This window comes from Monodelphis domestica, chromosome 5 (genome assembly GCF_027887165.1).
Source record: "Monodelphis domestica isolate mMonDom1 chromosome 5, mMonDom1.pri, whole genome shotgun sequence".
NCBI lineage: Eukaryota > Metazoa > Chordata > Mammalia > Didelphimorphia > Didelphidae > Monodelphis > Monodelphis domestica.
Genome location: NC_077231.1, coordinates 200,971,102 through 200,995,735, shown reverse-complemented (window position 1 = coordinate 200,995,735; position 24,634 = coordinate 200,971,102). Strand labels below are relative to the sequence as shown.

Genomic DNA, 24,634 nt, shown 5'->3' with positions numbered 1-24,634 from the left:
TGTTTGTGAGATTGGGTTGGTAATATGGACATCCAGGATGTAAGGACCTCTTCCTCATTTGAGGCCCCAGCTGCTAGTACCTTTCCTCGGAGACTCCCTCTTTACCATGTATGGATCTTGTATGCCCGTAGTTATTGGCATGGAGACTCCCTTATTAGAATGGAAGCTCCTTGAGGGCAGGGATTATTTTTGCCTTTCTTGGGATCTCCAGCATTTAGCACAGTACCTGGAACATAGCAAGTACTTAATAAAGGTTTGTTGATTGACTAACTGACCCTGGTTGAAAGGGTGTCAGCCATGGTCCCTGCTTGACTCCTTCAACATCTCCATTGTTTCTTGTATCCCTTCCCCACTCATTACCCTGATCCCCTGGGATAGACTGTGTACTGGAGAATCAGGTATTTGTGGATGGTGAGAGCTTCCTTCATCCCCGGGATCCATGCCAAGAATGCCAGTGTCAGGGCGGCTGGGCTCGATGCCAGTCCCGTGCTTGCCCAGTGCCCCTCTGTGCCCACCCGCTTCCTGGCCCCTGCTGCAAGAGCAGATGCAATGGTGAGGTGGGAGGGGATTGGGTTGAGGGGGCAGTGCGATCAGCATCCTAGCAACATGTGGGATCTCTCAGAATCTGACAGGGCTCTTGGGATGCCTGGGGGTGTGGAGAGGTTGAAGGGGGCTTTCTGAAGAGTCAGGAGCTGGAGTTGAGAGCCAAAGTAGATTTGGGAGGTGTGGAAAGTCTACATTTATCCCTTTGATGCTCCCTTCAGGCTGTGACTTTGGGGGCAAAGAGTACCCCAATGGAGCTGACTTCCCCCACCCTACGGATCCATGTAGGGTCTGCCACTGTATTGTGAGTCTGAGCACTGGGCATTTGGGAAAGGAACGGGCATCCTCAACAACCCAAAGATAGGAGATGGAAGGAAGGCAGGTGGGAGAGTTTTGGGGGAAGAACTCAGGCAGCCCCTCTCTATTCTCTACCCCTTCTGACTGGGCTTGCTCGAAGTTAGGAAGGCTCCTAGGAGGGTGGGTTAGGGTACTAGAATCAGTTGGAAGTGTTCTTCTGATCCCGAGGGTGTCTGCCTATCCCTTTGTCTTATTTCTCTGGTTACAGAATGGGAATGTGCAGTGCCTGACCCAACGGTGCCCGCCACTGCCTTGCCCAGAGCCTTTCTTACCTCTTGGAGAGTGTTGTCCACAGTGTCCAGGTACAGAGCCATCACCTCCTCTATTCATCCTCTGGTCCCCTATTTCTTCCATCCTTTGGGTCATGTTCCTCTCTCCTCTTTTCCATCCCTAGAGAGGAGGGCTGAGTAAGTGGGTCATAGACGAGCAGGTCAGGGTGGAGGTGGGGAGCTCCCCTGAGCCAATAGAAAGCCAACTCCACTGGTTACCTAGTCCCAGCCTACCCTGGGGCTCAGGCTCTCCCATGGAAGTGGATAATTATTGCAGTCATGTCCAAAGATACTGGAATGGCTTGTCATTTTCTTTTTCAATTCATTTAATAGATAAGGAAACTGAGTTAAGTGACTTAACAGGGTTAAGTAATTTGCCTATGGTCATCCTGCTAGAAAATATCTGAGGCTAAATTTGAACTCAGGTCTTCCTGATTCCAGGCTTGGCACCTATCCACTCTGCCACCTAGCTGTCCTAAGTGGATCATAGGATTGTAGATTTAAAGTAGAAAGAGATCTCTAAGTTCATCTAGTCTAACACCTTATTTTACATATGAGGGTTACTGAGGTCTAGGAATATGACTGATCCCAGGTTATATGGTTAAACTGCACAGTTAGAATTTGAACTCAAGTCTCTCTGACTCTAAATAGATTTTTTTTTTACTATACTTTAGGATTTAAGACAGGGAAGGACTTTAAGGATTATCTAGTTCAATTCCCTTACTTTACATCCAGAATCAAGGTCCAGAGAGATCAATTCAAGTTGAACCATTGAGCATACATTAAGTTCCTAGGCACAGTGCTGAGCATTGGATTTATTCAAGTAAAGTGATCTACCTAGGAATGCACAGGGAGTAAGGAGGAGAGCCTAGTATTTAAACCCAAGTTCTCTGACTCCAATCTAGTGCTCCCATTATGTTTATGTCTCGGCATGTTTCCCAGTTCTTCCTGCGCCATGTTCTATTCCCTTAGTGCCCCCAGCTGATTGCTTAGTTCCTGGGATGCCCTCTGCCCGTCACCAACAACACTTCTCCCCACCTGGGGACCCATGTCGCCGATGCCTCTGTCTCAATGGTTCAATCTCCTGCCAGAGACTGCCTTGTGCCCCAGCAGTCTGCACTCATCCCCTTCAGGGGGGCTGCTGCCCTTCCTGTGATGGTAATATTCCTATGTGTCTGGGGAGGGAGTGATAAGGAAATCTGTGGGTAGGGGGGGAGGAAGCTGACTTCTGGGAAACTGTCCTCTTCTGACCTTCTCTTTCTGCCTCCCCAGGCTGCTTATATGATGGAAAGGAGTTGCCCAATGGGGAACAGTTCACTTCCCCAATGTCCCCTTGTCAGGTCTGCCTCTGCTGGGAGGGAAGTGTCACCTGTGAGCCAAAGTCCTGTGCCCCTGCCCAGTGCCCCTTCCCTGCCCAAGGCTCCTGCTGCCCAGTCTGTGATGGTGAGTACACCAGGGGGGCAAAATGGGGGTCAGTTAGGGAATAGAGAGAAGCGACTGGTGGAAATTGGGTCCTCCTTACTTTTTTTTTATCATGATAGAAGATCTAAAGGGTCTTATGCAATTCTGAGGGCCTTATGAGAAAGAACACTATCCACAATCAGAGGAAGAACTGTGGGAGTAGAAACACAGAAGAAAAACAACTGCTTGATCACATGGGTTGATGGGGCTATGACTGGGGAAGTAGACTCTAAATGATCACCCGAGTACAAATATCTATAACATGGAAATAGGTCTTGATCAATGACACATGTAAAACCCAGTGGAATTGCACATTGGCTAAGGGGGGGGGGGTGAGAGGAGGGGAGGGAAAGAACATGAATCTTGTAATCATGGAAAAATATTCTAAATTAATTAATTAAATTAAATAAAAATAAAAGATCTTATGGTGGTATGGAAAGGAACTCATAGCAAGCTGAGAAACAATCAGCTTGGGTCAATCTCAGCTTTGTTACTTATCAGTCAAGAATTCAGCCACAAGCATTTGTTAAGTGTTTACTATGTGCCAAGCATTGTGCTAAGAGCTAGGAACCCAGAGAAAGGGAAATACCTAGTCCTTGCCCTTGAGAAATGTAAATTCTGGATCAGTTTGATGGTTTGGTGGATAGAGTGCCAGGTCTGGAGACAGGAGGTCCTGGGATCTAATCTGACCTCAGACACTTTCTAGCTTTGTGACCCTGGGCAATGTAACCCCCATTGCCTAGCCCTTACCTTTCTTCTGCCTCTTCTGCCTTGGAACCAATACATGGTATTAATTCCAAGAGGGAGAGAGGGAGGAAGGGAAGGAAGGAAGGAAGGAAGGAAGGAAGGAAGGAAGGAAGGAAGGAAGGAAGGAAGGAAGGAAGGAAGGAAGGAAGGAAGGAAGGAAGGAAGGAAGGAAGGAAGGAAGGGAAGGAGGGACAGAGAGAGACAGAGAGACAAAGAGAGACAGAGAGAGACAGAGAGAGAGAGAGAGAAAGAGAGAGAGAGAGAGAGAGAGAGAGAGAGAGAGAGAGAGAGAGAGAGAGAGAGAGAGAGAGAGAGAGAAAATGTAACTAAAAGGAAGGCATTTAGGTAGGAGATGGAAGGACCTGGGTTCAACTGTGGCCTCAGACACTTCCTAGCTGTGTGACCCTGAATGAGACACTTATGAACTCTCCATTCCAGTTCTTTTTCTAAAGATTTACTCAATTGAACAATGAGTGCAGTAGGATGCAACTTGCTAGCTGTGCAACCCTGGGCCAGTTACTTAACCTTTTTGGCCTCAGTTTCCTCATCTGTGAAATGAACTGGAGAATGTAGTAACAAACCATTCCAGAATCTTTGCCAAGAAAACCCCAAATGAGATCAAGAAGTCAAGCATGACAGAAGACTGCCTGAACAACAACAGGATGTGAGCTCCTACAGTCAGGGACCGTTTAATTTTGTCTTCTGTATTTATGCCTCCAATGCTTAGCACAGTGTCTTGTCAAGGTACTTAATACTGCTTGTAGAAGTGGGACCCTGGCCCCTGCTCAGGAGTTAGGACAGGGAGGGGAGGGGGGAAAGTGGTGTTAAATTTATCAATAAATATTAATAGCTATTTATCAATAATGAATCACAATTTTAAATGCCTTAATTATTCACAGAGAGTGTTAATATTTAATAGTTATTATTAATTACTGATGCCAGCTGGCATTGTATCTCTTCAGATCTCTACCTCCTCCCTCTTATTCCCTGAATGGGCAGCGAGGCTCTTAGCCAACAGCTTCTCTGAAGGAGGGCACAGGATACACAGAAGGGCCAAGTTCTCCTTCTTCTCTGACTTCCTCCTTTTGTTTCTTCACCCTGGATTCTCTCTAGGATGTGAGTACCTGGGGCAGTCATACCTGAGTGGCCAAGAATTCCCAGAACCTGAAGAACCATGTAGCCATTGTACCTGCATTGGGGGCTTTGTCTCCTGTGGCCGGAGACCCTGTGACCAGCCAAGCTGCAGCCATCCACTCACCTTGCCTGGACATTGCTGCCCAACCTGTGATGGTAAACATCCTCCAGGACCAGCTTTCCAAAGGCTTCCATGCTTTTGCTCCCATTCTTCCTCAAAATGAACCTTCTTTAAGGACATTCTTCACTGATCCTTACATTTCCAATGTTTCTTCCAGAAGGGAAATATTTAACACCCTCCTAGTTAACAAGTCAAGTCCCCAAGCTTTTATTGTGTTATTATATACCAGGTATTATGCTAGGATACAAAAAAGATGTAACAATGCCCTTCCTTGAAGCTCCCATTCTAATGGGGAGACAATGTGCAAACCTGGATATATATCAGATAAATTGGAGATGATCACAGGGAAGGGACCAGAGAAGAGACTTCTCTTTTTTCCAAACCTTTACCTTCTGAGATATTGGTTCCAAGGCAGAAGAGTAGTAAGGGCTAGTCAATGGGGGTTAAATGATTTGCCCAGGATCGAAGAGTGAGGAGTGTCTGAGGTCACATTTGAACCCAGGACCTCCCATCTCCAAGCCTGGTGCTCTATCCACGATGTTACCTAGCTGCAAACCTCTTGACTAATTTTTTTGAAGCCTTTACTTTCTGTCTTGGAATTGATAGCAGGTATTAGTTCCAAGGCAGAAGAGCAGTAAGGGATAGGCAGTTGGGGCTAAGTAACTTGCTCAAGATCACACAGCTAGGGCGCATCTAAGGCCAGATTTGAAGGAAGGGGCATCTTACAGAAGATAGGATTGGAGCCAAGTCTTGAAGGAAGCCAGAGAGGCCAGAATGGTGAAGTGAGGAGGGAGAACATTCTAGACTTAAGAGACAACAATGAAAAGGCATCAAGACTGGAGTTATGGGAGGAGGCAACCCAAAGGCTGGTGTCACTGAATCACTATTTGTAAGGGATTAAAGTGTAGGAAGACTGGAAAGGTTCAGAGAGGCCAGGTTGTGAAGGACTTTAAAAGCCAAATGGAGGATTTTCTATTTGATTGAAATATAAGGGAGCCATTGTCAAGCTTATTGACCAGGAGGGTGACACAGGAGAGCCAGGAGATTGGCATGGTCAGCCCTGCATTTGAAGGAGATCTCTGATGGCTTATAGGAGAATGGAGAATGGACAGGGATAGGGAGTGACTTAAGGTAGGGAGGACAACTATGGGTAACATTTGGACAGAAGGAGATGAGGACCTGGAACAGGGTCAGAGGAGAGAAGGGCCATGCATATTTGGGAGATGTTTCAAAGACAGATTTAACAGGACAAGCAACAGATTGGATGGGCGTAGGGGGAGGGAGAGGGAGGAGGAGTGGAAGATGGCACTGAAATTGCGAGCCCTTGACAGTTATAGGGAATTTCAGAAAAGGAAAAGGTCTGGAAGGGAGTTTATTATGCCAGTGGGATATCCAGTTCACGTGTCTTGAGAAATGACTAATTTCCCCCAATTTATCCCCTTGAACTTATCCAGCATAATTCCTGCATAGACCTATTTGTTTGCATATTTTCTCCCTATTAGAATGGAAGCTCCCTGAAGATGGCCTTTCTTTGTATCCCCAGCACTTTTAACACTTTATCCTTCCAGTTAGTCCTCTCTACTTCTGGACATTCCTTTGTCAAAACTCCGTGTTCCTTTTCTGTTTGCCTTTCTGGGTAGGAGTTATCAGATTCCAAGGAAAATATAAGATCCTTGAGGGCAGGGACTGTTTCATTTTTGTCTATATCTTCATCACTTAATAGATGCTTCATAAATATTTGTCAGATTGAGTTGAATGACAGAAGAACTGGGGGGGAGTGTATTAATCCCATAATATTATTTTCCCACCATTCTACAGTGGGAAAATAATATTATGGGATTAATTTTTTTTATTTCAGTCTCCTACAGTTTCCCCTTTGGAATGCCCTCCTTCTCCCCTCTGCCCACCCAATTCCTCCTCATCTTTCAAGGCCCAGCTCAAGTTCCATTTCTTCCATTAAACTTTCCTTTGTTACTTTGTCCACATGTATCTCTCCCTTCCCATCTGTACCTCGACTTAGGACTTGAGTCTATTTTCCTGTGTATTTTTACTCTTCCACCTAAATGGTAAACTTTCTGCATGCCAGCCAAAACCATGTCTTACATTTCTATTGAGATGGGCACCTAGTAGGACTCATGAATATCAGTTGATTCAATTGCCTTTGGTTCCTCTATCACTATTTCTCACTCCTGATCCTTTAGGTTGCTTCTATAATGGAGTCACTGCTGCTTTAGGAGAAACCTTCCCAGATCCCACTGACTCTGCTTGCTCTTTTTGTACCTGCCAAGTAAGTACCACCAGGCTTAAGGGACTACCTTTCCCTGGGACAAGTTGGTCATCTCACGTTCCTTTCCAGGTAGACTTCTGAATAGTAGTGGGAACTTAGTACTTGAAGATCTCAGAACAAGGAGAGGGGAAGAGTATCCACTGAGACACAGGAAGAGCTGGTATCTGCCTCAGGATGCCCAGTGAGAAAGAGACAGAATTTATATATTGTCACACCCATTAGACTGTAACCTCCATAAGGACAGGGAATATTTTTGCCATTCTTAGACTCTCTAGCACTTGGCATAGTGCCTGGTATGGGTATTTTTTGGTGAGGGGAGGAGATGAAACAGAAGCGTGTTAAAAAATGCTTGTTGGTTGTCTAATTGAGTAGAATCTAGATCTGGTGGCTGAGGGGAGGAAGACTGAGGGACCAGACAGTGGCCAGACAAAGATGTGATATGAGGTGTGTATGTGAAAAAGGGCTTCTCTAAGGCGAGAAGCTTAAGAAGGTCTTGAGTGGATGGGCTTGATGTGTAGGTACTGTTCTTTCTCCTCCAGACAGGCTCTGTGCAGTGCCTGAAGAAGCCATGCCCACCAGCTCTTTGCTCTCACCCCACCTCAGGGCTCTGTTCCTGCCCTATCTGCCAAAGTGAGCTCTCTCCCCACCCCTACCCAATCCCATACTCATTACCTTTCCTGCTGCAGGCAGAAGAGGGTTAGGTTGAAGGTGGGACCAGCTTTTAACCTAGCCCATTTCTGCCCCACAGGCTGCAGCTTTGAGGGGCATGAGCATCAGGATGGAGAAGAGTTTGAAGGGCCAGTGGGAAGCTGTGAACAGTGTCACTGTCAGGTACCCTCAGCTTTGGGTGGGCATGCTTTGGTTTGGGGAATGAGGAGCCAAACTATAATTAGGAATCAAAACATCTGAGACAAATTCAGTTAAGTGTAGAGGGGATACTGGGGGGATAACCCCTAAAGGGTCTGGCTTATGCCCCCATAGAAGTTTGTGGGGGGAGGTAAGCAGTCTTTTAGATTATGAATGTAGTTGTGGGGGAAAGAGAGACCACCACTCTCCCCCTTGTTAGCCCATGATCCTTATTATCTCCTCCCTTCTGGGACCCTGATTTCTTCTACATCCCCTTTGAGGGCATAGGAAGAGAGAGGACTTGAAGTGTGGGAATAGTGGTCTTTGGACCATAGCAAGGAGAAAATGTGACTCCTCAGCATGTCTGGTGCCTGGGAAAGCCTTGGCTTCCCCACCCTAGTCACAGCTCCCATAGGGTGTTGGTATGGTGCTATTCAGTGAGTTGCTCTTAATTCTTCATCGAGGGAAGGAAAGGGAGAGGAAGGGAGAGACTGATTCCTCATCTCCCACAGGCTGGGAATGTGTACTGTGAGAGGGTACGATGCCCCTCACTACCCTGTGCCCTCCAAGTGGCAGACCCTGGGACCTGCTGCCCCCGCTGTAGAGGTACCAATCCCCACCCAAAGGATTTTCCCCATTTCCAGTTGCCCAAACTCCCTGACAATTAGATCTCTCCCAAAGTGGAAATGGGTTGGAAGTTTCCTTCCTCTTCCCAGAGTCTTCAAGCAGAAGCTGGTTTTGTAGGGTGTGGTGAGAATTCTTTTTCAGGGATGGATTGCACTGGATAGCCAATTGAATCCTTTTCAACTCTCCGATTTTGTGAGTCTTTGGTCCTCAGACTCCAGTCCCTTCTTCTGTCTCAGGCCTCCTCCAGGTTCTCCCAAACTCTCTTCTCCTTAGACTGGGCAGTTTTTTCAACTTCAGGATTGTCTCTGGGTTAATTTTGCCTCATGCCAGGTTCCCCTACAACTGTCTACCTAGTCAGCACAATCTCTGCCTCCCCTCCCCTTTCTTTCTCAAACCCAGGATCTTTCAAAGGAAGAAATCAAGCTGAGATCAGGTACTAAGACTGCCCATCCCCTTATATTTTCCTGTAGGATGCCTGTCCCCAGATGGGGAGCACCCTGAGGGAAGCAGCTGGACCCCTCCAGAAACTCCCTGCTCCTCCTGCATGTGTCATGAGGGCATCATCACCTGTGCCCACATCCGCTGTGTCAGCTCCTGTGCCCATCCCCAGCAGAGTTCTACAGATTGCTGCCCACTCTGTGATGGTACCTGAGGTTCAGGGCTAGGAGAGAATGGGTAGCAGGCTTGGTGAGGGTGGTGGCTGAGGGGATCCAGGACTCCTGCCTTTCTGGTAACCAGGGGCTTCGCCCACTTCTGCCTTGTAGTAGTAGCTTGTCTCAGATTCTGGGCCTTAGTTTCCCCTTTGTCCTCAGCTTCTCAACTAGGTTGGGAGAAGAATAAAGGGAAGGGACCCTTCTTAGGCAGTGTCCTGGGAGAGGTAGATGCTGTCCAACTTTCTTTTGTCCCAGATTGTGTACATGAAGGCCAGACATATGGACCGGGGGAGAGTTTCCAGCCAGGCAGCGACCCCTGTGAGGTCTGCATCTGCGAGGTAGGGAAGTGCCTGGGTGGGCCATGTCAGCTGGTATATGTGTAGTTCAACACATCAAGAGACTGACTCATGTATGGATGTTCCCTTGACATGCCATCTCCTTATAGCTGTCACCAGAAGGCATCCCACGCCTGCGTTGCTACCGGAGACACTGCCCCAGCTTGGTGGGCTGCCCTCCCAGTCAGCTCCTGCCCCCTGGTCCCCAGAATTGCTGTCCAACATGTGCCCGTGAGTCCCCCAAGGTGGGAAAGGGAAAACCAAGATGGCAGGGTGAGGCCATGCAAAGGGGACGTGGACCAGGACGGGTTGGGAGCTGCTGTGTCCTGCTGGTTCAGGGTTGGGGGAGCTGGGGTTTAAGCCCCCAGGCCTAGCTTCTCTGTGTCTGCCTCTACAGAAGCCCTGAGGAACTGCACTGCTGGCCTGCTGGGGAGTGAGCTGACCCCACCAGACCCCTGTTACACATGTCATTGTCAGGTGAGGCCCAAGCATCAACCATCTCTGAGCTTGAGAATGAAAGCTCTGTGGCCCAGCAGCTCAAAGGACATAGTTCCCCTCCTCCTTTATTACCTTTCTTCTGGAGGCTGAGAGGTTGAAGAGAAGAAGCACTGGATCTGAAATCAGATGATCTGCTTTCAAATCTGGTCTCTGCCACTTACTACTTACATAACCTCTCAGGTCTTCATCTATTAAAAAAAATTGATGGATCTCTAAGGTCACTTCCAGCAATGATCCTATGGTACATCACTGGAGGTTTTCCTGGAGAACTCTAGTGGTTCCCCCACTCTCACAGATGTTATCTAAGTCTCTTGCGTATGCCAAGTCCCCTTCTCTCTTTTGACACTGCTGCCATCTTGGTAAAGTCCCTCATTACCTCAAGCCTTGATTACTACAATAGCATGCTGGTGGGTCTGTCTCCCTCCACTCCAATATGTCCTTTATTTAGCCACCAAAGAGATTTTCCTAAAGGGCAGGGCTGACCATATCACTCCTCTACTCAGTAAACTCCAGTGGCTCCCTACTGCCTTCAGGATCAAATATAAAATCCTTTGTGAGGCATTCAAAGCCTTCATAACCTGTCCCTCCTGCCTTTCCAGTCTTCTTACACCCTCATCCTCTCCATCTATTTGTTGAGTCACTGACACTGATCTCCTGGCCAGTTAGGGGGCAGTGAGGTGGGTGGCACAGAGAATGCCAGGAGTGGAGCCAGGAAAACCCGAGTTCAAATCCAGCCTCAAACACTTACTAGCTGTGCAACCCTGGAAAAAAAACATTTAATCTCTGTCTGCCTCAGCTTCTACATCTTTAAGATGGGGATAATAATATCACTTACCTCCTAGAGTTTTTGTAAGTGGTTGGCTTAATGCCTGGCCAGTAGTAAGCTCTATATAAATGTTGGCTATTATTATTATTATTTCCCCATGCCTGGAAACCTCTCCCTCCTCAACTCTGCCTATTAACTTCTCTGGCTTCTTTTAAGTCTCAACTAAAATTCCATCTTCTCTAGGAAACCTTTCCTAACCTCGATTAGTCCTAGTGCTTTCCCTTTGTTCCTTATTTCCTATTTATTTCGTATGAAGCTTGTGTGTATATATTTGTTTGCCTGTTGTCTCTCCCATTGGACTGGGAGCTCCTTGAGGGAAGGAACTATTTTGTGCTTCTTTGCATCCCCAGGGTTCAGCCCAGTGCTTGATACACAGCAGGCACTTAGCAAATGTTTATTGACTGACAAGTCCCTTCTAAATTAGCTCCTTTCTCCCTGCTACTCCATCCCTAACTCCAACTTCCATTCTCCATTGCTCACTCCACTCAGGACCTGACTTGGCTCTGTATTCACCGAACCTGCCCCCAGCTCAGCTGCCCTCCTGCTGAGCACTACATCGTCCCAGGGACCTGTTGCCCTACTTGCCGTGGTAAGTGTCCAGCCCCCAGCTCAAGCTGCTAGCCCCTTAGCATGTTGGAAAGGTGAGTGGGCCGTCCAGCTTTTGGGCAGGAATAGGACTTCCTTCTTCTCCTTTATAGAGTGGAAAGAATAGAGAAAAGAGAGGGAAATCTGACCCTCTGACATTTGGTTACAGTTTCAGAAGCCTTGAGAGGTGTCTGGGATAACTCGAAGCTCATCATTCTCCCAAGTCCACTGGGATTCTGCTCTACCTCCCTGTAGGAAGTCCCTTCCTGGCTTGGATTGAAGGGTCAGAAGCCCATAGTTTGAAGCCCAGCTCAGCTATGTGCCTGGCACTGTGTTAAATGCTATAAAGCCTCCATGCTTTAGGACAGATCCTGTAGCTCTTTCTGGGTCTCCTAATCCTTATCTGAAAAGTAAGAAGGTTGATCTCAGAGCTCTTCCAGGTCTAAAATGATGGTTTTACTACTCTAGCTCCTTGAAGACCAAGCCAGAGCTAAGCAGGCCTCAGGGCTGATGATCAGAATGTCTGGGCTACTGATAATAATGAGTATTTTTTTAGTGCATTTAAGTTTTAAAAAGTGTTTTCCTTGCCAAAATAAATGTGAGCTATTGTTAGATACAACATGTATTACTATTCCTGTTTTACAGATGAGGAGACTGAAGTTTAGAGGTGAAATGATTTACCTAAGATCAAAAAAGGAGTAAGTAGGAGAGCTAGGACTTGAATCCAGATATTTTATTCCAATTTCAGTAAACTTCCCACTATGCCAGTCATACTGGCCATGAGCACAGATGTTGAGGAGGGTCAAAGTCAGAATTTTCTTGAAGGATCTCTTTAATTTGAGGATCTAGGATAAAGTAGGGGTATAAGAGAATACCTCTAGAATACCAGAATTCCCTGCAATCCCTGCAGAAGTATCTAGGCAGTGCAGTGGATGGAGTGCTTGGGTCTGGAGTCAGGAATATTTGAGTTAAAATCTGTCCTTAAACACTAATTAACTTTGGATTATGCAATCACTTAATTTTGTTTTCCTCCGTTTTCTCAACTGTAAAAAGAGGATAATAATGGCAGCAACTCCCAGGGTTGTTAGGAAGATTGAGATCACATTTATCAAGTGCTTAGCACATATCAGGAGCTTCATAAGTGCTTGTTTCCTTCTTTCCTTTGTGTCTCCCCAGCCCCCAGCCCTTCCTGCTCCTATAAGGGTCATGCAGTGCCCTCAGGAGAGCACTGGGTGGTGGATGAATGCACCAGCTGCTCTTGCGTGGCAGGCGCTGTGCAGTGCCATAGTCAGCACTGTTCCCCGATTACCTGTGACCCTGTGAGTGCCCGAGAATCTCCAGGCTAAGGAGAGGAAATGCCCTTGCTCAGACAAACACAACCCTCCTTTCTGTGGGAAGGACCCCAGGTGCTGGGGATCCTGACATGGGATATATACCAAATCCATTTGGCTAAGCAGAGAGGGAGGGTGTCTGTCTGCTGTGCCTGCCCTGCTCTTTGAGAGTGTCTGGGACATCAAAGGAAATGAAGTTCTCAGGCAGTCACTAAGTAGGTGACAGAATCTAGAGCCTATCAAGACCATCCCTCCTTAGCTAGCCAAATAACAGCCTGATTCTGAGAGATTTTCCTGGAAAAACTGTAAGTTAACAAGTCTGGGGCCTAAAGAACGAGCTTGGGTCCTAGGGACAGAGCTCTGGAGGCACTAGCATGTGTGCTCTGGGAGGGCACAGTGCCTTTTAGAAAGCATTTCTTTGGGGGCAGCTGAGTGGCTCAGTGGATAGTCAGGCCTAGAGATGGGAGGTCCTGGGTTCAAATCTGACCTCAGACACTTCCTAGCTGTGTGACTCTGGACAAGTCACTTAACCCCCATTGCCTAGCCCTTACTTTTCTTCTGCCTCTTCTGCTTCGTAACCAATACATGGTATTAATTCCAAGAGGGAGAGAGGGAGGGAAGGAAGGAAGGAAGGAAGGAAGGAAGGAAGGAAGGAAGGAAGGAAGGGAGGGAGGGAGGGAGGGAGGGAGGGAAGAGGAGAAAGGGGGGAAGAGGGGGAAGGGGGAGAAGGGGGGAAGAGGGGGAAGGGGGAAAGGAAGCATTTTCTAGCTCTAAGTTCAAACCAAGAGGTGAGATCCAGCTCCTCAAGACCATGAACAATGAGGGTGGGGCACTGGACGCTGTCCATGGTCCCTGTCGGCTCTCAAGTGCTCTGGGTTTAGATGTCTGATCTCTGTGAGTTGAGCTAGGAGGAAGCCCCTGTCCTGGATCCGGGTCGCTGCTGTCCTCGCTGCCTCCCCCGCCCAGCTTCCTGCCTGGCCTTTGGGGACCCACACTATCGTACCTTCGACGGCCGCCTGCTGCACTTTCAGGGAGCCTGCAGCTACGTGCTGACCAAAGACTGCCAAGGGGGAGACTTCAGGTGAGCTCCGGGTTAAGTCCTACCCGCCTCCCCGCTCCCGCCCCTCCTTTCTCCCACAGAGGCCGGACTCAGTCCTCTGGCCCCAAGACCCACCAGCCCCCACTGTCTTAGATTGCTCCCCTCCCCCCTTTGTACTGCAGCATCCATGTGACCAACGATGACCGGGGTCGGAGAGGGGTGGCCTGGACCAAGGAGGTGACGGTGCTGTTAGGAGACTCGGTCATTCGGCTTCTGCAGGACCAAGTGGTCATGGTGAGGGGTGGGGCTTGGCCAAGGGGCAGGTTGCAAAGGAAGCAGAGAAGGTTGGGAAGTGAACGTTCCACAGCTACCGAGGCTCGACTTGACACTTCTCCCAACTCCCTCTAGGTGGACGGACACACGGTATCCCTGCCCTTCCTGAAGGAGCCCTTGCTCTACGTGGAACTGAGAGGAGGCACTGTGTTACTTCATGCCCAGCTGGGGCTTAAGGTTGGGAGGAGGGAGACGAGACTAAGTCAGCGAGGGACTGAGTCTGAAGGGGGTGCGGAACTGGAGGGGAGCAGGATAGCCTTGGAGAAGATAGCTGTTTAATTCTAAGATTCGGGTTCCCTTCCAGCCTTTCACCACCCCCACCAAATACCTACATCCCTAAGCTGTATAACCAAGGCACCTTGCCTGTCTGTGCCTGTTTCCCCATCTGTAAAATGGAGGGGTTGCATTAGATGACTCTGAGTCTATTCCACCTCTGGATCTATAAGTAAAACTCTTTCCCATGCCCCAAGGAACTGAGTAGGTGAAAACAGGTTTAACTTTCCAGAAATGTGTAGAAAATATGTTTGAATTTATAGAAAGGGGTTTGTACTATTTGGTAGTAAAGACCTAGATTCAGGGGATGGTATCACATTCGAGGGCTAAGGCTGCCTCACCTTTGGAATAGAAGCTTCAATGACATCAACTCATCCCTGGTATAGGCACTTGCACATCTTTGTTCTTCCCTATGACTATTGCTCTTACATTGTGATTGTTATCTGATGTCACTCATAAGGACCCTCTAGAGTTCATCTTCTTCAGGTCTCAAGACTTCCCCCCATGACCTGTGCCCCATTCTTGCTGTAGAAACCCTCCTCTTCCCTCTCCTCTGCACCACAGGTGCTGTGGAATGGGCAGTCCCAGGTGGAGGTTACCTTGCCAGGCTCATACCGAGGTCGAACCTGTGGGCTCTGTGGGAACTTTAATGGCTTCACACAGGATGAGCTGCAGGGCCCCTCGGGGCTGCTCCTGCCCTCTGAGGCTGCCTTTGGCAACAGCTGGCAGGTGAGTGGATTAGCCCCAAGAGCCTGGCTGATGGGGAGTGAACACATAGGGCAGTGATGGGGAACCTTTTAGAGATGGAGTACCGGGCCCTGCCTCTGCCCCACCCCCAGACCAAGTGCTATGCCACCCCCCAGAAACCAAGTGTGCCCCCCCTTACCCCACACAGGTGAGGAAGTGCTCCCATTGTGCTGCTGGGCAGAGGGGTGGGTGGTGTGAAAAATGTCCTCAGTGCAGGTGAAGGAGAAGGAAGTGGCGCTCTCTGCTTCCCTCAAGCTCTGCCACCTGTGAACCTCCCACCTTACCCACTGTGTGTGTGCCCAGTAGGCTGCTGGACAGAGGGGTGGGGGATGTGAAAAAATGTCATCAGACAGTGGAGAGGGGGAGGGGAGCAGCTCTGCCTGGGTCTGTCTGCCTTTCTAGTAACAAATTGAGGGGGGAGCCTGCCAAGTGCCCAGAGAAAGCCTCTCTGTGCCATCTTTGGCACCTGTGCCATAGGTTTGCCATCACTGACATAGGGCAAGCCCCCTGCAGAGGCAACAAGTTCTAGTGAAAAAAGTATAGGTAGAGTAAGCAACAGAACTCCATTCAAATGCCAGCAATGTTAGTTCTGGGCTAGCAAAGTTAAAGGACTAATCCCTCCTACTAATGTGATAAATGGGCTTTTTCAGGGATTTGTTGGGTCCAAACTTAATATATCAATAAATATGGAGCAGGGGGGAAGGCATGAAGTTTTGTCTGTAACTGTATCAATTTAGGGAGTTCTTGGTGAGAAATATCCTATTTCAATGCAGACTTATTGACTGATTCTCCACAACTTGTCTAGATAGCTGGGGCATTAAGAGGTTAAGGGACTTGTTAATAAGAAGAAGGAGGAGGAGGAGGAGAAAAGAAGAAAGAAAGAAGATTGAGAGTCAGGCCTAGAGATGGGAGGTCCTGGGTTCACATCTGGACTCAGACAATTCCTAGCTTTGTGACCCTGGGCAAGTCACTTAACCCCCCCTTGCCCAGCCCTTGTCTTAGAGTTGGTACTAAGACAGAAAGTAAGAGTTTAGAAGAAAAAAAAAAGAATCCACTATGTTCCCCAAACAATTCTTACCCCCAAGGAGCTTCTCTTTCATTGGACGGGGTCATCTTCTGGGTGTTCCATCATCTTGGTGTTTCCTTCTTGTAGATCCCAGAAGGGCCTGGGCTCAGCCAGCCATGTGCCCCGGGCCGAGAAATAGACCCATGCCGAGCGGCAGGCTATCGAGCCCGGCGTGAGGCCAATGCTCGGTGTGCGGTGCTGAAGTCCTCAGCGTTCCAGCCCTGCCACAAGGCCGTGCCGCCTGAGCCCTTCTTTGCTGCTTGTGTCTATGATCTGTGTGCCTGCGGGACCGGCGCTTCTGCCGAGGGCTGCCTCTGCGATGCCCTGGAAGCCTATGCTACCCGCTGCCGCCGGGCCGGCGTCACTCCGGTCTGGCGAGGTCCCGCCCTCTGCGGTAAGTCTGGTGGACGGCAGAGAGCCTGCAGAAGACCCGGGGGGGGGGGGGGGGGGGGGGAGGGGGCGCGAAGGGCAGAGGAGCCGCCTTTGACTCTGTGAAGGACTTTCGTGGGGAAAAATATCGGGTTTATGCCGCTTGGCCCCGGAGATCAGGACGAAAGGCCATGCGTGGCAGACGTCAGTTTAGGCTCCACATAAGCACAAGGTCCCTCGCGAGGAGAGCCGTCCGGAATTGGAAGGGCTCCCTCTGGCAGTGCCCCTCAGTAGGTGTTCAGTAAAAGGCTGGATGACCCGCCCAGGTAAATTGTAGAGGAAACTCCCGTCAGGCGGTTGGACGAGCTCACTAGGCTGGACCGGAGGCTCCCCGCCGTCCCGTATTGGCTTCAAAAACCACCCGCCAATCTCTTGTGTGTTTGGTCGGGTTTTTATTTGTTTTGTAAAGTGTTTCCCGATTGCATTTTCATCTGGTTGGCACTCGCGAGGGTTAGTTCGGCGGTCGGAGATCGCTTTCCCTGCGGGGTTTCTCCAGTTCCAGAGCGGGCTCCGAGGGAGCAGCGGCGGCTGAGTAGGGTGTGGGCAGGGGGGAGGGCACCCGGCTCCTCCCTGGCTCTAAGGAGGTCTCCTTTCCCCGCAGCCGTGGGCTGCCCCTCGGAGCGAGGCTTCCTCTTTGACGAATGCGGCCCTCCCTGCCCGCGGACCTGCTACAACCGGCACGTACCTGTGGGTGAACTGGAAGGCCATTGTATACGGCCTTGTGTACCCGGCTGCCGGTGCCCGGCGGGGCTGCTGGAGCACGAAGCGCGCTGCATCCCTCCCGAGTCCTGCCCAGCTGTCCTGCTTACCCGGGACCCCAAGCCTACCTCGGGGGGACCCCTCCAAGGGAAAAACTGAGGGTTGTGGGGAGCGGGCGAGGAACGGGGAGGGGGGCTCTCCTCCCAATGGCAGGTACTCCTCTGGAGACGGAGAGGCGGGCCCCTTCTGCTCAGCTCCATCCATCTCCCTGCTTAAAGTGGCCCAGGGACTCGGCCAGGCCTGCTCATCTTGGCCTAGAGAAGTGAAACGAGGGAGCTGCGGAAGAGGACGCCCCACCCAGGGACAAGGAATAGGGGGCCGGTCCCCAGGGAGCCTGTTGCCTTTGTTTGAAACATTAAAGCCGCCTGGACCCTTCTTTGCAGCTGCGTTCATCTCTTGGTGAAGGTGCCAGCGCCTGGCGGTGTGCCCGGAGTGTGGGGAGCTCGGGGCCTCCACCCTTCCCACCATACCCCCAAGAGACCCCTTTTCCTGAAGGAGGGCCTCCCAGGGCCTAGAGATACGGAAAGCAGACGGAGAAAGTGCCTGGAGCCGGGTCGCTCTTCCCTCATCCCTACCTCCTTTCCTCTGAGGAACTCTGGGGTCTACTCGACACCCTGGTGCGGATGGGGAGCCGGAAGCTGAGCTAGGAGGCTAGAAGATGGCTTAGCCTGACCCCCAGGTAGAATGTGTAACCAGTGCAAGGGAGCTTTTGGCCTCGAGGACCCCAGAGGCAGTGTGGACAGCGGAAAGTCTAGCCTTGGAGTCAAGAAGCTACCTCGGAAACACTGTATGCTGCGGTTAAGCCATAACCTTGATTGTCTTTCGTTTCCACGTCATCATCTCCTCCTTCTCCTTCTTCTTCCCCTTCCCTTCTGCCTTAGTATCCATTCTAAGACAGAAGAGCAGCAAGGGCTGGGTGACTGGGCTTAAGTGACTCACCCGGGGTCTCACAGCGAGGAAGCTGGAGAGGCCCCATCTGAACCCAGGACCTGCCAACTCTTGGCCTGGCGCTCTCTCCACTGGGCTACTTGGCTGTCAGGAACTGCTATTGCATTTCAGCCCAGTCACCCTAACAAAGGTATCTGCCTTCTCTTCCCCTGCCTGTATGTCTGCAGAAAGGAATGGCCAAAGTCTCTGGGCGAATCCTCCTAAGCTAGACCTCACCCCGTGACTGTGGAGTGGAGCCTGAGGGGGAGAAAGAGAGCAGGAGGTCGATGTAGAACCTTCTGTGCAGCTCTGGTGCACTCGGAGCAGTCAGGCTGGTGACCTTGGCTCCCCGGGGCCCTGGATCCCTGCCATGCCCATGCCCCTGGGACAGCGTCCATGTAGGGGCTAGGCTGTAGGCTGCCAAGTCTTGGGCACAAAATCACACCCCAAAGGGCCAACGAGACACTATTTCCCATCACATCCTTCACAATGCCTTCTTTTAAAAAGTTTGGGGGGTTTTTTTGTTTGTTTTTTAAAGCCCTTACCTTCTGTCTTACAGAAGAGCAGTAAAGGCTAGGCAATGGAGGTTAAATGACTTGCCTAGGGCCACACACTGAGGAAGTGTCTGAATTCAGATTTGAACCCAGGTCCTTCCGTCTCCATACCTGGCTCTCTATCCACAGAGCGGCCCAGCTGCCCCCCACAATACCTTCTGAGCCCTTTTCAGTTCTCTGTTGTATTAGAGGCCACTGGACCCTAACCCTGCCACATGGGTCTCCTTTTCAGAGCTAAGTCAAAGAACCTCCACTTACGCTTTACAAAATTTCTCTGAAATTCAAAGTTAATTCAAAGTGAACATTCACAAGTTAATTTTCAGATGTGAAGTCTGTGGCTATATGTAACATTCTCTTGGTTCTACTTGTTTCTTCATTATCTCGTGAAGTTCTTTCCAAGTTAAAAAAAAATTAAGTCTGTTTATTGTTTCTTATGGCTCAGTAGTATTCTATCCCAGTTATATGCCAGGGGCAGCAGGGTGTCTCATTGGATAGAGAGCCCCACCTGGAAGCCAGGAGGTCTTGGGTTCAAATCTGGCATCAGACACTTCCTATCTGTGCAACCCTGGGCAGCCCTTATTGCTCTTCTGCCTCGGATTGATTCTAAGGCAGAAGAGAAAGATTTAAATAAACAGTTATGTCTACCATCCCTCCACAATGACCCAGAGGCACACATTCACTCCTCTTCCTGAATGGGCACTTGGCTGGCTACTGGTGAGAGAAGAGTCAGAGACCAGGGGGCTTGGTGGGTCCTGACTTACCAACCCTCCTCCAGCCCCTGGGGAAGGGGACAGCCTGGAGGTGGAGAGAACCTCCCATCCTGCATTCCTGCCTCTCCTCTCCTTTCACTACTTCTCAATAGTTTCTAGTCTGTGCAACACTGCAGATTTGTGGAAGCCCACAAAGAGAGTATAGAGGGATGGAAGAAGGGAGGAGAGACAATCAGCTGTGATAGGGGAGGGATAGTTGTAGAAGCACTAGCTAAGAAGCCAGGGAATCTGAGAAGGCCCATCTGGGGCTTCCCTGAGTAAGAATCCCTTCTGTAGCATACCTAACCAATAGTTGTCCAGTTCCCTTGAAGAGCCTTTGGCAAGAGGCTGGGCCATAACTAGAAATTTTGACAACTTAGACAAGTAGCCTGGGAAAAGAAATCCTCAAATTACCTTCACGAGACAAATTTAAGGATAAGCTGATTGTCCTCAGTAAGAAACCTCATGCCTTGGGACACAAGACAGGAGAGGGGAAAGGTGAGGGTGAGGGAGAGCAGCTCTGGCACTCAGGGTCCTGGGTACTCCCAGAGCTGCTGGGAGAAGCGCTCTCCCAAGAGAGGGAGCAAGGCTGAGCAGGACAGAGGTGGGAAGGAGCTCCCCTTGTTCATGGCTGCCTGCCCAGGAAACACACTCTCTGGTAACTTCCTATTTTAACAGTTTTCTTCCTAAGGAGTATTCAGTGTTTCTGCCTGCCAGAGCACAACTACCGTTTGTGCCCTCTAAATTTCAGGGGTCTTCCCTGGGGCAAAGTCCATCCCCTGATCCTTATTTCAATTAGGACCAGACAGGACTCCCAAGAGCAGCCCATTCCATTTTGGGGTGTTAAAGAGATTTTTTAGGGTTGTGACCTAAGCTAATTAATTTGGTCGCCAAGGAAATCCCATAATAAAATACCCAAGTCAGCTGGAAGTTTATGGTGATTTTAATTAATATAGAGGAAAGAAATTGAGAGAGAGAGAGAGAGAGAGAGAGAGAGAGAGAGAGAGAGAGAGAGAGGAAAAGAGTTAATTTAAACTGCTCCAGCTCAGGCTGAGCCAGGCTCAGTTCAAGGCCTTGGCCAAGGGGGCCTCCCATGAGAGCCAAGGGAAAAGGGAGTCAGTCTTATCACTCACCACATGACCATCTCAAGGAAGCTGTTTAAGGAAGCTCCTCCAGGCTCTAGTTCCAGGATCAAACTGGCGCTCAGGCCTGCTCACAGGAAGTGACCAGCCAGAGCCACCTCTCCAAGGAAAGAGGCCAAAGAGAGGAAGTGATACAAAATATATAGAAGGTTTTATATCACTTTCCTGCATCTCATCTGTACCAATGGTAGCTTAAGCTTGACTTAGGACAGCCCAGGGGTCTGCCAGATGTTTCTACATATGTCTGTTGCAAGCCATCCTCCTAAATACTTAATCCTTGAGTATGGGTATAGACATTCCTGATTTTGTTAGACTAAGTAGGGTGGAGTAATGTAAAGTTCCCCAAACATTCCTGATTTTGTTAGACTAAGTATCTTCATTGTTAAAATCAGGAGATAGCTAAATCCAGTCTTCACAGGGGTAGCTCTAATTTTTCAGAAATGTTTCCTCATGACCCCTAACCCTGCCTCTTTGCAATTTCCACCCATTTCTCCTACTTTGATTGGGGTTTCAATCTGACGCCCACCCCTTGTATAATATTGGGCAAATCACCCCACCTCTGTGGGCCTCAGTTTTTTCATATGCAAAATGAAGGGGTCAGGGGTCAGACTAGAAACTAAATGATCCTTGAGGTCCCTTCTGACTAGATCCTATGATGGGAGTAGCTACAAACATCCACACATAGAAACACAATTTGTTCTGACCTCTGAATTCACCAGGACCTCATTTTCTTAACCAAACACTGGCAAAGGGATTGAGAAACCTAGTCTTCCTCAGCGTAAACATCTCATAAAAAAGGACCATGACGCACAACACTCAACTGTCTGGTCGGGTTCATCTTTCCCTGCCCTAACAGGTGTCTCTCCAGCAGGTCAGCTCGGGTATCGGAGACCTCTGCATTATTGAGGGGATTGAATTGTCCCTTCCTTTCTGCCCTTGCTTCTCCTGCTCACCATCATTCCCCTACTGCTAAGGGCCATGGAGGAGGCTCTGGAAGGAGCACTCCCCTAGCGAGAAGGGGTCCCCTCCTCCAGCTTCAGATGCATAACCGTATAGAAGAGGGGGTTCTTAAGGAATCTTTGGGGAGGGGTTGGGAGGTGGGGGACAGCTGTGTCTGTGTCCTCCGGTTTCACAGAGGGCAGGCCAGGGGCTTCACTCACCCCATGGAGTCAGATTCAGGTTTCCAGGATTCTCAGCTCCCCTGCTCCTCAGGGCAGGTACTAGCTATCTACCAGAAGCTTTTCCAGGTTCCTGCCAGGCTTGATGAGCTCCTGAGAGCTGCGCAACAGGTAGGTAGGGGTGGGGAAGGAAGACAAAGTGCCAGGAATAGGGCCTGACCCCTCTGTCCCCCCATTGGGAACTCTCAGGTATGCCAGGACGACTGCCCTCAAGAACTGAGGCTACCTTTGCTGCTGCTGGAGATGGAGAAGAGACGACTCGAGCAGGAACAGGTATGGGGCACAAAGGAAAGGCCCAATCCCGTCTCCCAGCATAGACATCTTTCCCTTGTACCCCTCCATCTTTCACCTTCCCTCAGGTTCTATGGGACTTGGAACTGTTAGCTGGGGCTGGACTCAGCCTTTTCTGGCCACGCTGGGGACAGCCTCGGGGACTTTGGGATGAATCCAGGAGCTCGAAGAGTCATAATCAGGAACCTTCTACCTGGGTTGGTGAAGAGGAGCTGGTGAGTTGGGGGTGAGAAGAGAAGAGCTAGATCAAGGAGAAGGAGGTGGCAGTCATAGAAGAGGGACAGGGGAGGTTAGTGGCACAAGACCTAGGTCAGAAAAGGAGTTCCAAGTCTTGAAATCTCTCATGGAGATGGATGGTAAAAATTCAGACACCAGGCTTGCATCTCCTTAAAGTGCCATTTCTCTACTTCTCATCAGGACCAGGAGCCAGAAGGTCCTGTCCTATTCCAGTCTTCCTTAAGTTCTTACCTCCAGGACTAATAACATAGATGGTGATTGGTCATTTGTGGAGATAGTGTAGACCACCTCAGAGTAGAGCTCAGAACTATCATAGGAGTGGATATTGATCCATACAGCTTTCTTATTTGGGGGAACAGACTTTCCCAAGAAGGACCATATATCCCAAACTGAATTGGGAGTCAGGAGACCTGGGTTTTAGTCCTAGTTCTTTCATCACAGTCAACAAGAGGTAGGGACTAGAAGAGCCTTGATGCAGTTGCATAACAAAAAAAAAAAAAGTTGTTAAAAGTTTTTATCTGCAACTCTGGGATTCTATAGTTTTGTCACTTTCCCCAAGGATGGCTGGAAAAGCTTAGGGGAAAATTAGCCTCTCCCCTTAGGCTTTTTTTCAGGAGAGATCTACAGCTAAGTGGAGGAGGCAAGAGAATGGGGATAGGGTAGAAGTCAGATTTCGAGGGTGGAATGTGGCCTTTAGCCTCCTTCAGCATCTCTTCCCCAGCTTCCCAGGCACTGGTCTCTGCCCTGGGAGAGGGATATCCAGAATCGAAGCCAACAGCTTTTGGAAACGTGAGTCCTCTTTAATGGTTTCCTGCATTCCTCTACCTACCCCCTCCTCCCCAGAGCAGAGCACCTAGACCCTTTCCCTCTTCCTTTTATTCTCAGCACCATCTTAAAGCCTTTTCTTATACTCAGGGCTCCTCCCTGTCACCCTCACTTTCTCACACACAGATGCCTTGAGGCCTCTAGGCCTCAGTTTCCTCATCTGTAAAATGAAGGGGTTGGACTCAATGCTTTAGTCTCATTTTGGATTTTAAGCTTTCATTCTCTTTAGATTTGATCTCAGTTCTTGCTTCTCCTTGTCCCACACTTCTGAGTGTGAAAAGAAGGGTGAAAGAAGGGAAGGCATCCTTGTCCCAGGGACAGATAATCAGGGATGGCAAAACCTGGAGACTGGGTGGTCAATATTGCCCTCCCCATCCTCCCATTTCATTCCATCTTTCCAAAATCTCCCATAAGGTCACCCATAGTGTTCTGGTTTGACTATAGATGGCAGGCTGAAGGCGTTGCAGTGATGCTGGGTGTAGCCAGTGTTGAAAGTGGTACAGAGCCAGATCAGACATTTGGGAGCCCTGGAATGCCAGGAAGGGCAACAGTTGGTAAGTTGCCAGACCCAATGGAAGAAGAGGGTAGCCGTGGGTCTTCCATTAACCACGGGGGAGTTACTTCCTCTTTCCTCAAAGGGCCAGAGGTGGAGACAGGGACTTCACTCAAGGCTGATACCTGGGAGCTAGAAGGTATGCCTGAGAAAAGCCGGAGAGAACTGCCTGGGGAAGAAGATCGAGGTAAATACTTTCAGAACCCCAGAACAGCACAAAAGAAGGGGGAAGGCCCCTGAACTCAGAACCAGGAGTGAACAACACTTCAAAGACCCAGGGCATGTGCCCCAGCAAAAAGTCCTTCACACTCTCATCCTTGGGGTCAATCTTATTCTGGTCTAAAGCTGAGGAGAGACAGGTGCAGGGTCCTATAGGAAAAACTGTAAGGCTCTCACGATTAGGGACATCCTGGACCAAGGCAGACATAAGTCACCCTATCTTTCTTCAAGTCCTAGGGATGATGCCTTTCTCCTTCCCCATCATGGTGGGCAATCAAACTTCCCTATGACTCTGTGGCTTAATGGCCCCATATATCCCAAGGTAAAGGGGAGAAACTGGTCCTTGGGGAGGGGAGAGGAGCTGGCATAAATGGAAAGCCTAACCACCCCCCTCCCTTCCCTTTCTTCCTTCAGGGTTTACACCAGAACCTGTCTTTACAGCTGAGAACATCTCCAAGGACCAGGGAAGCCCAGGCAGACAAAAATATTAAAGGGGGGAGAGCACTACAAGGGTCTTCATTCATACAGGGGCTGGGGGAAGATGAAGGTGAGGTAGTCTCAAGCACTGCTTATTCTCCAGGAGAGGAAAGAATCATTGGGAACATGGTGGGTTGTCACCTGAACTAGTGTTCATTGAGGAAGTTGGGGAAACAGGAAATGTCAGGAAGGGATCCAAGCAGAGATTTCCTATTA

General features: G+C 49.5%; 1 protein-coding gene across 4 annotated transcripts in view; it reads left to right on the top strand.

Annotated features, from left to right (window-relative positions):
* The window catches only part of KCP (kielin cysteine rich BMP regulator), a 40,106-nt gene that overhangs the window by 12,651 nt on the left and 2,821 nt on the right, over positions 1-24,634 (top strand). For 3 of the 4 annotated variants that reach the window (XM_056799687.1, XM_056799686.1, XM_056799688.1), the window contains 22 exons: positions 379-552; positions 765-847; positions 1,109-1,202; positions 2,142-2,327; positions 2,442-2,612; positions 4,491-4,667; positions 6,834-6,919; positions 7,459-7,549; positions 7,668-7,750; positions 8,278-8,371; positions 8,863-9,036; positions 9,301-9,383; positions 9,491-9,611; positions 9,778-9,857; positions 11,194-11,293; positions 12,466-12,608; positions 13,529-13,701; positions 13,842-13,953; positions 14,068-14,169; positions 14,830-14,994; positions 16,166-16,472; positions 17,109-19,176. In XM_056799687.1, the coding sequence (XP_056655665.1) occupies positions 379-552; positions 765-847; positions 1,109-1,202; positions 2,142-2,327; positions 2,442-2,612; positions 4,491-4,667; positions 6,834-6,919; positions 7,459-7,549; positions 7,668-7,750; positions 8,278-8,371; positions 8,863-9,036; positions 9,301-9,383; positions 9,491-9,611; positions 9,778-9,857; positions 11,194-11,293; positions 12,466-12,608; positions 13,529-13,701; positions 13,842-13,953; positions 14,068-14,169; positions 14,830-14,994; positions 16,166-16,472; positions 17,109-17,365 (3,056 nt within the window). In that variant the 3' untranslated portion in view covers positions 17,366-19,176. Of the gene's footprint in view, positions 1-378; positions 553-764; positions 848-1,108; positions 1,203-2,141; positions 2,328-2,441; positions 2,613-4,490; positions 4,668-6,833; positions 6,920-7,458; positions 7,550-7,667; positions 7,751-8,277; positions 8,372-8,862; positions 9,037-9,300; positions 9,384-9,490; positions 9,612-9,777; positions 9,858-11,193; positions 11,294-12,465; positions 12,609-13,528; positions 13,702-13,841; positions 13,954-14,067; positions 14,170-14,829; positions 14,995-16,165; positions 16,473-17,108; positions 19,177-22,005; positions 23,724-23,807; positions 23,910-24,634 lie in introns of those variants that run through there. The other variant, XR_008912298.1, reaches the window with a different exon arrangement.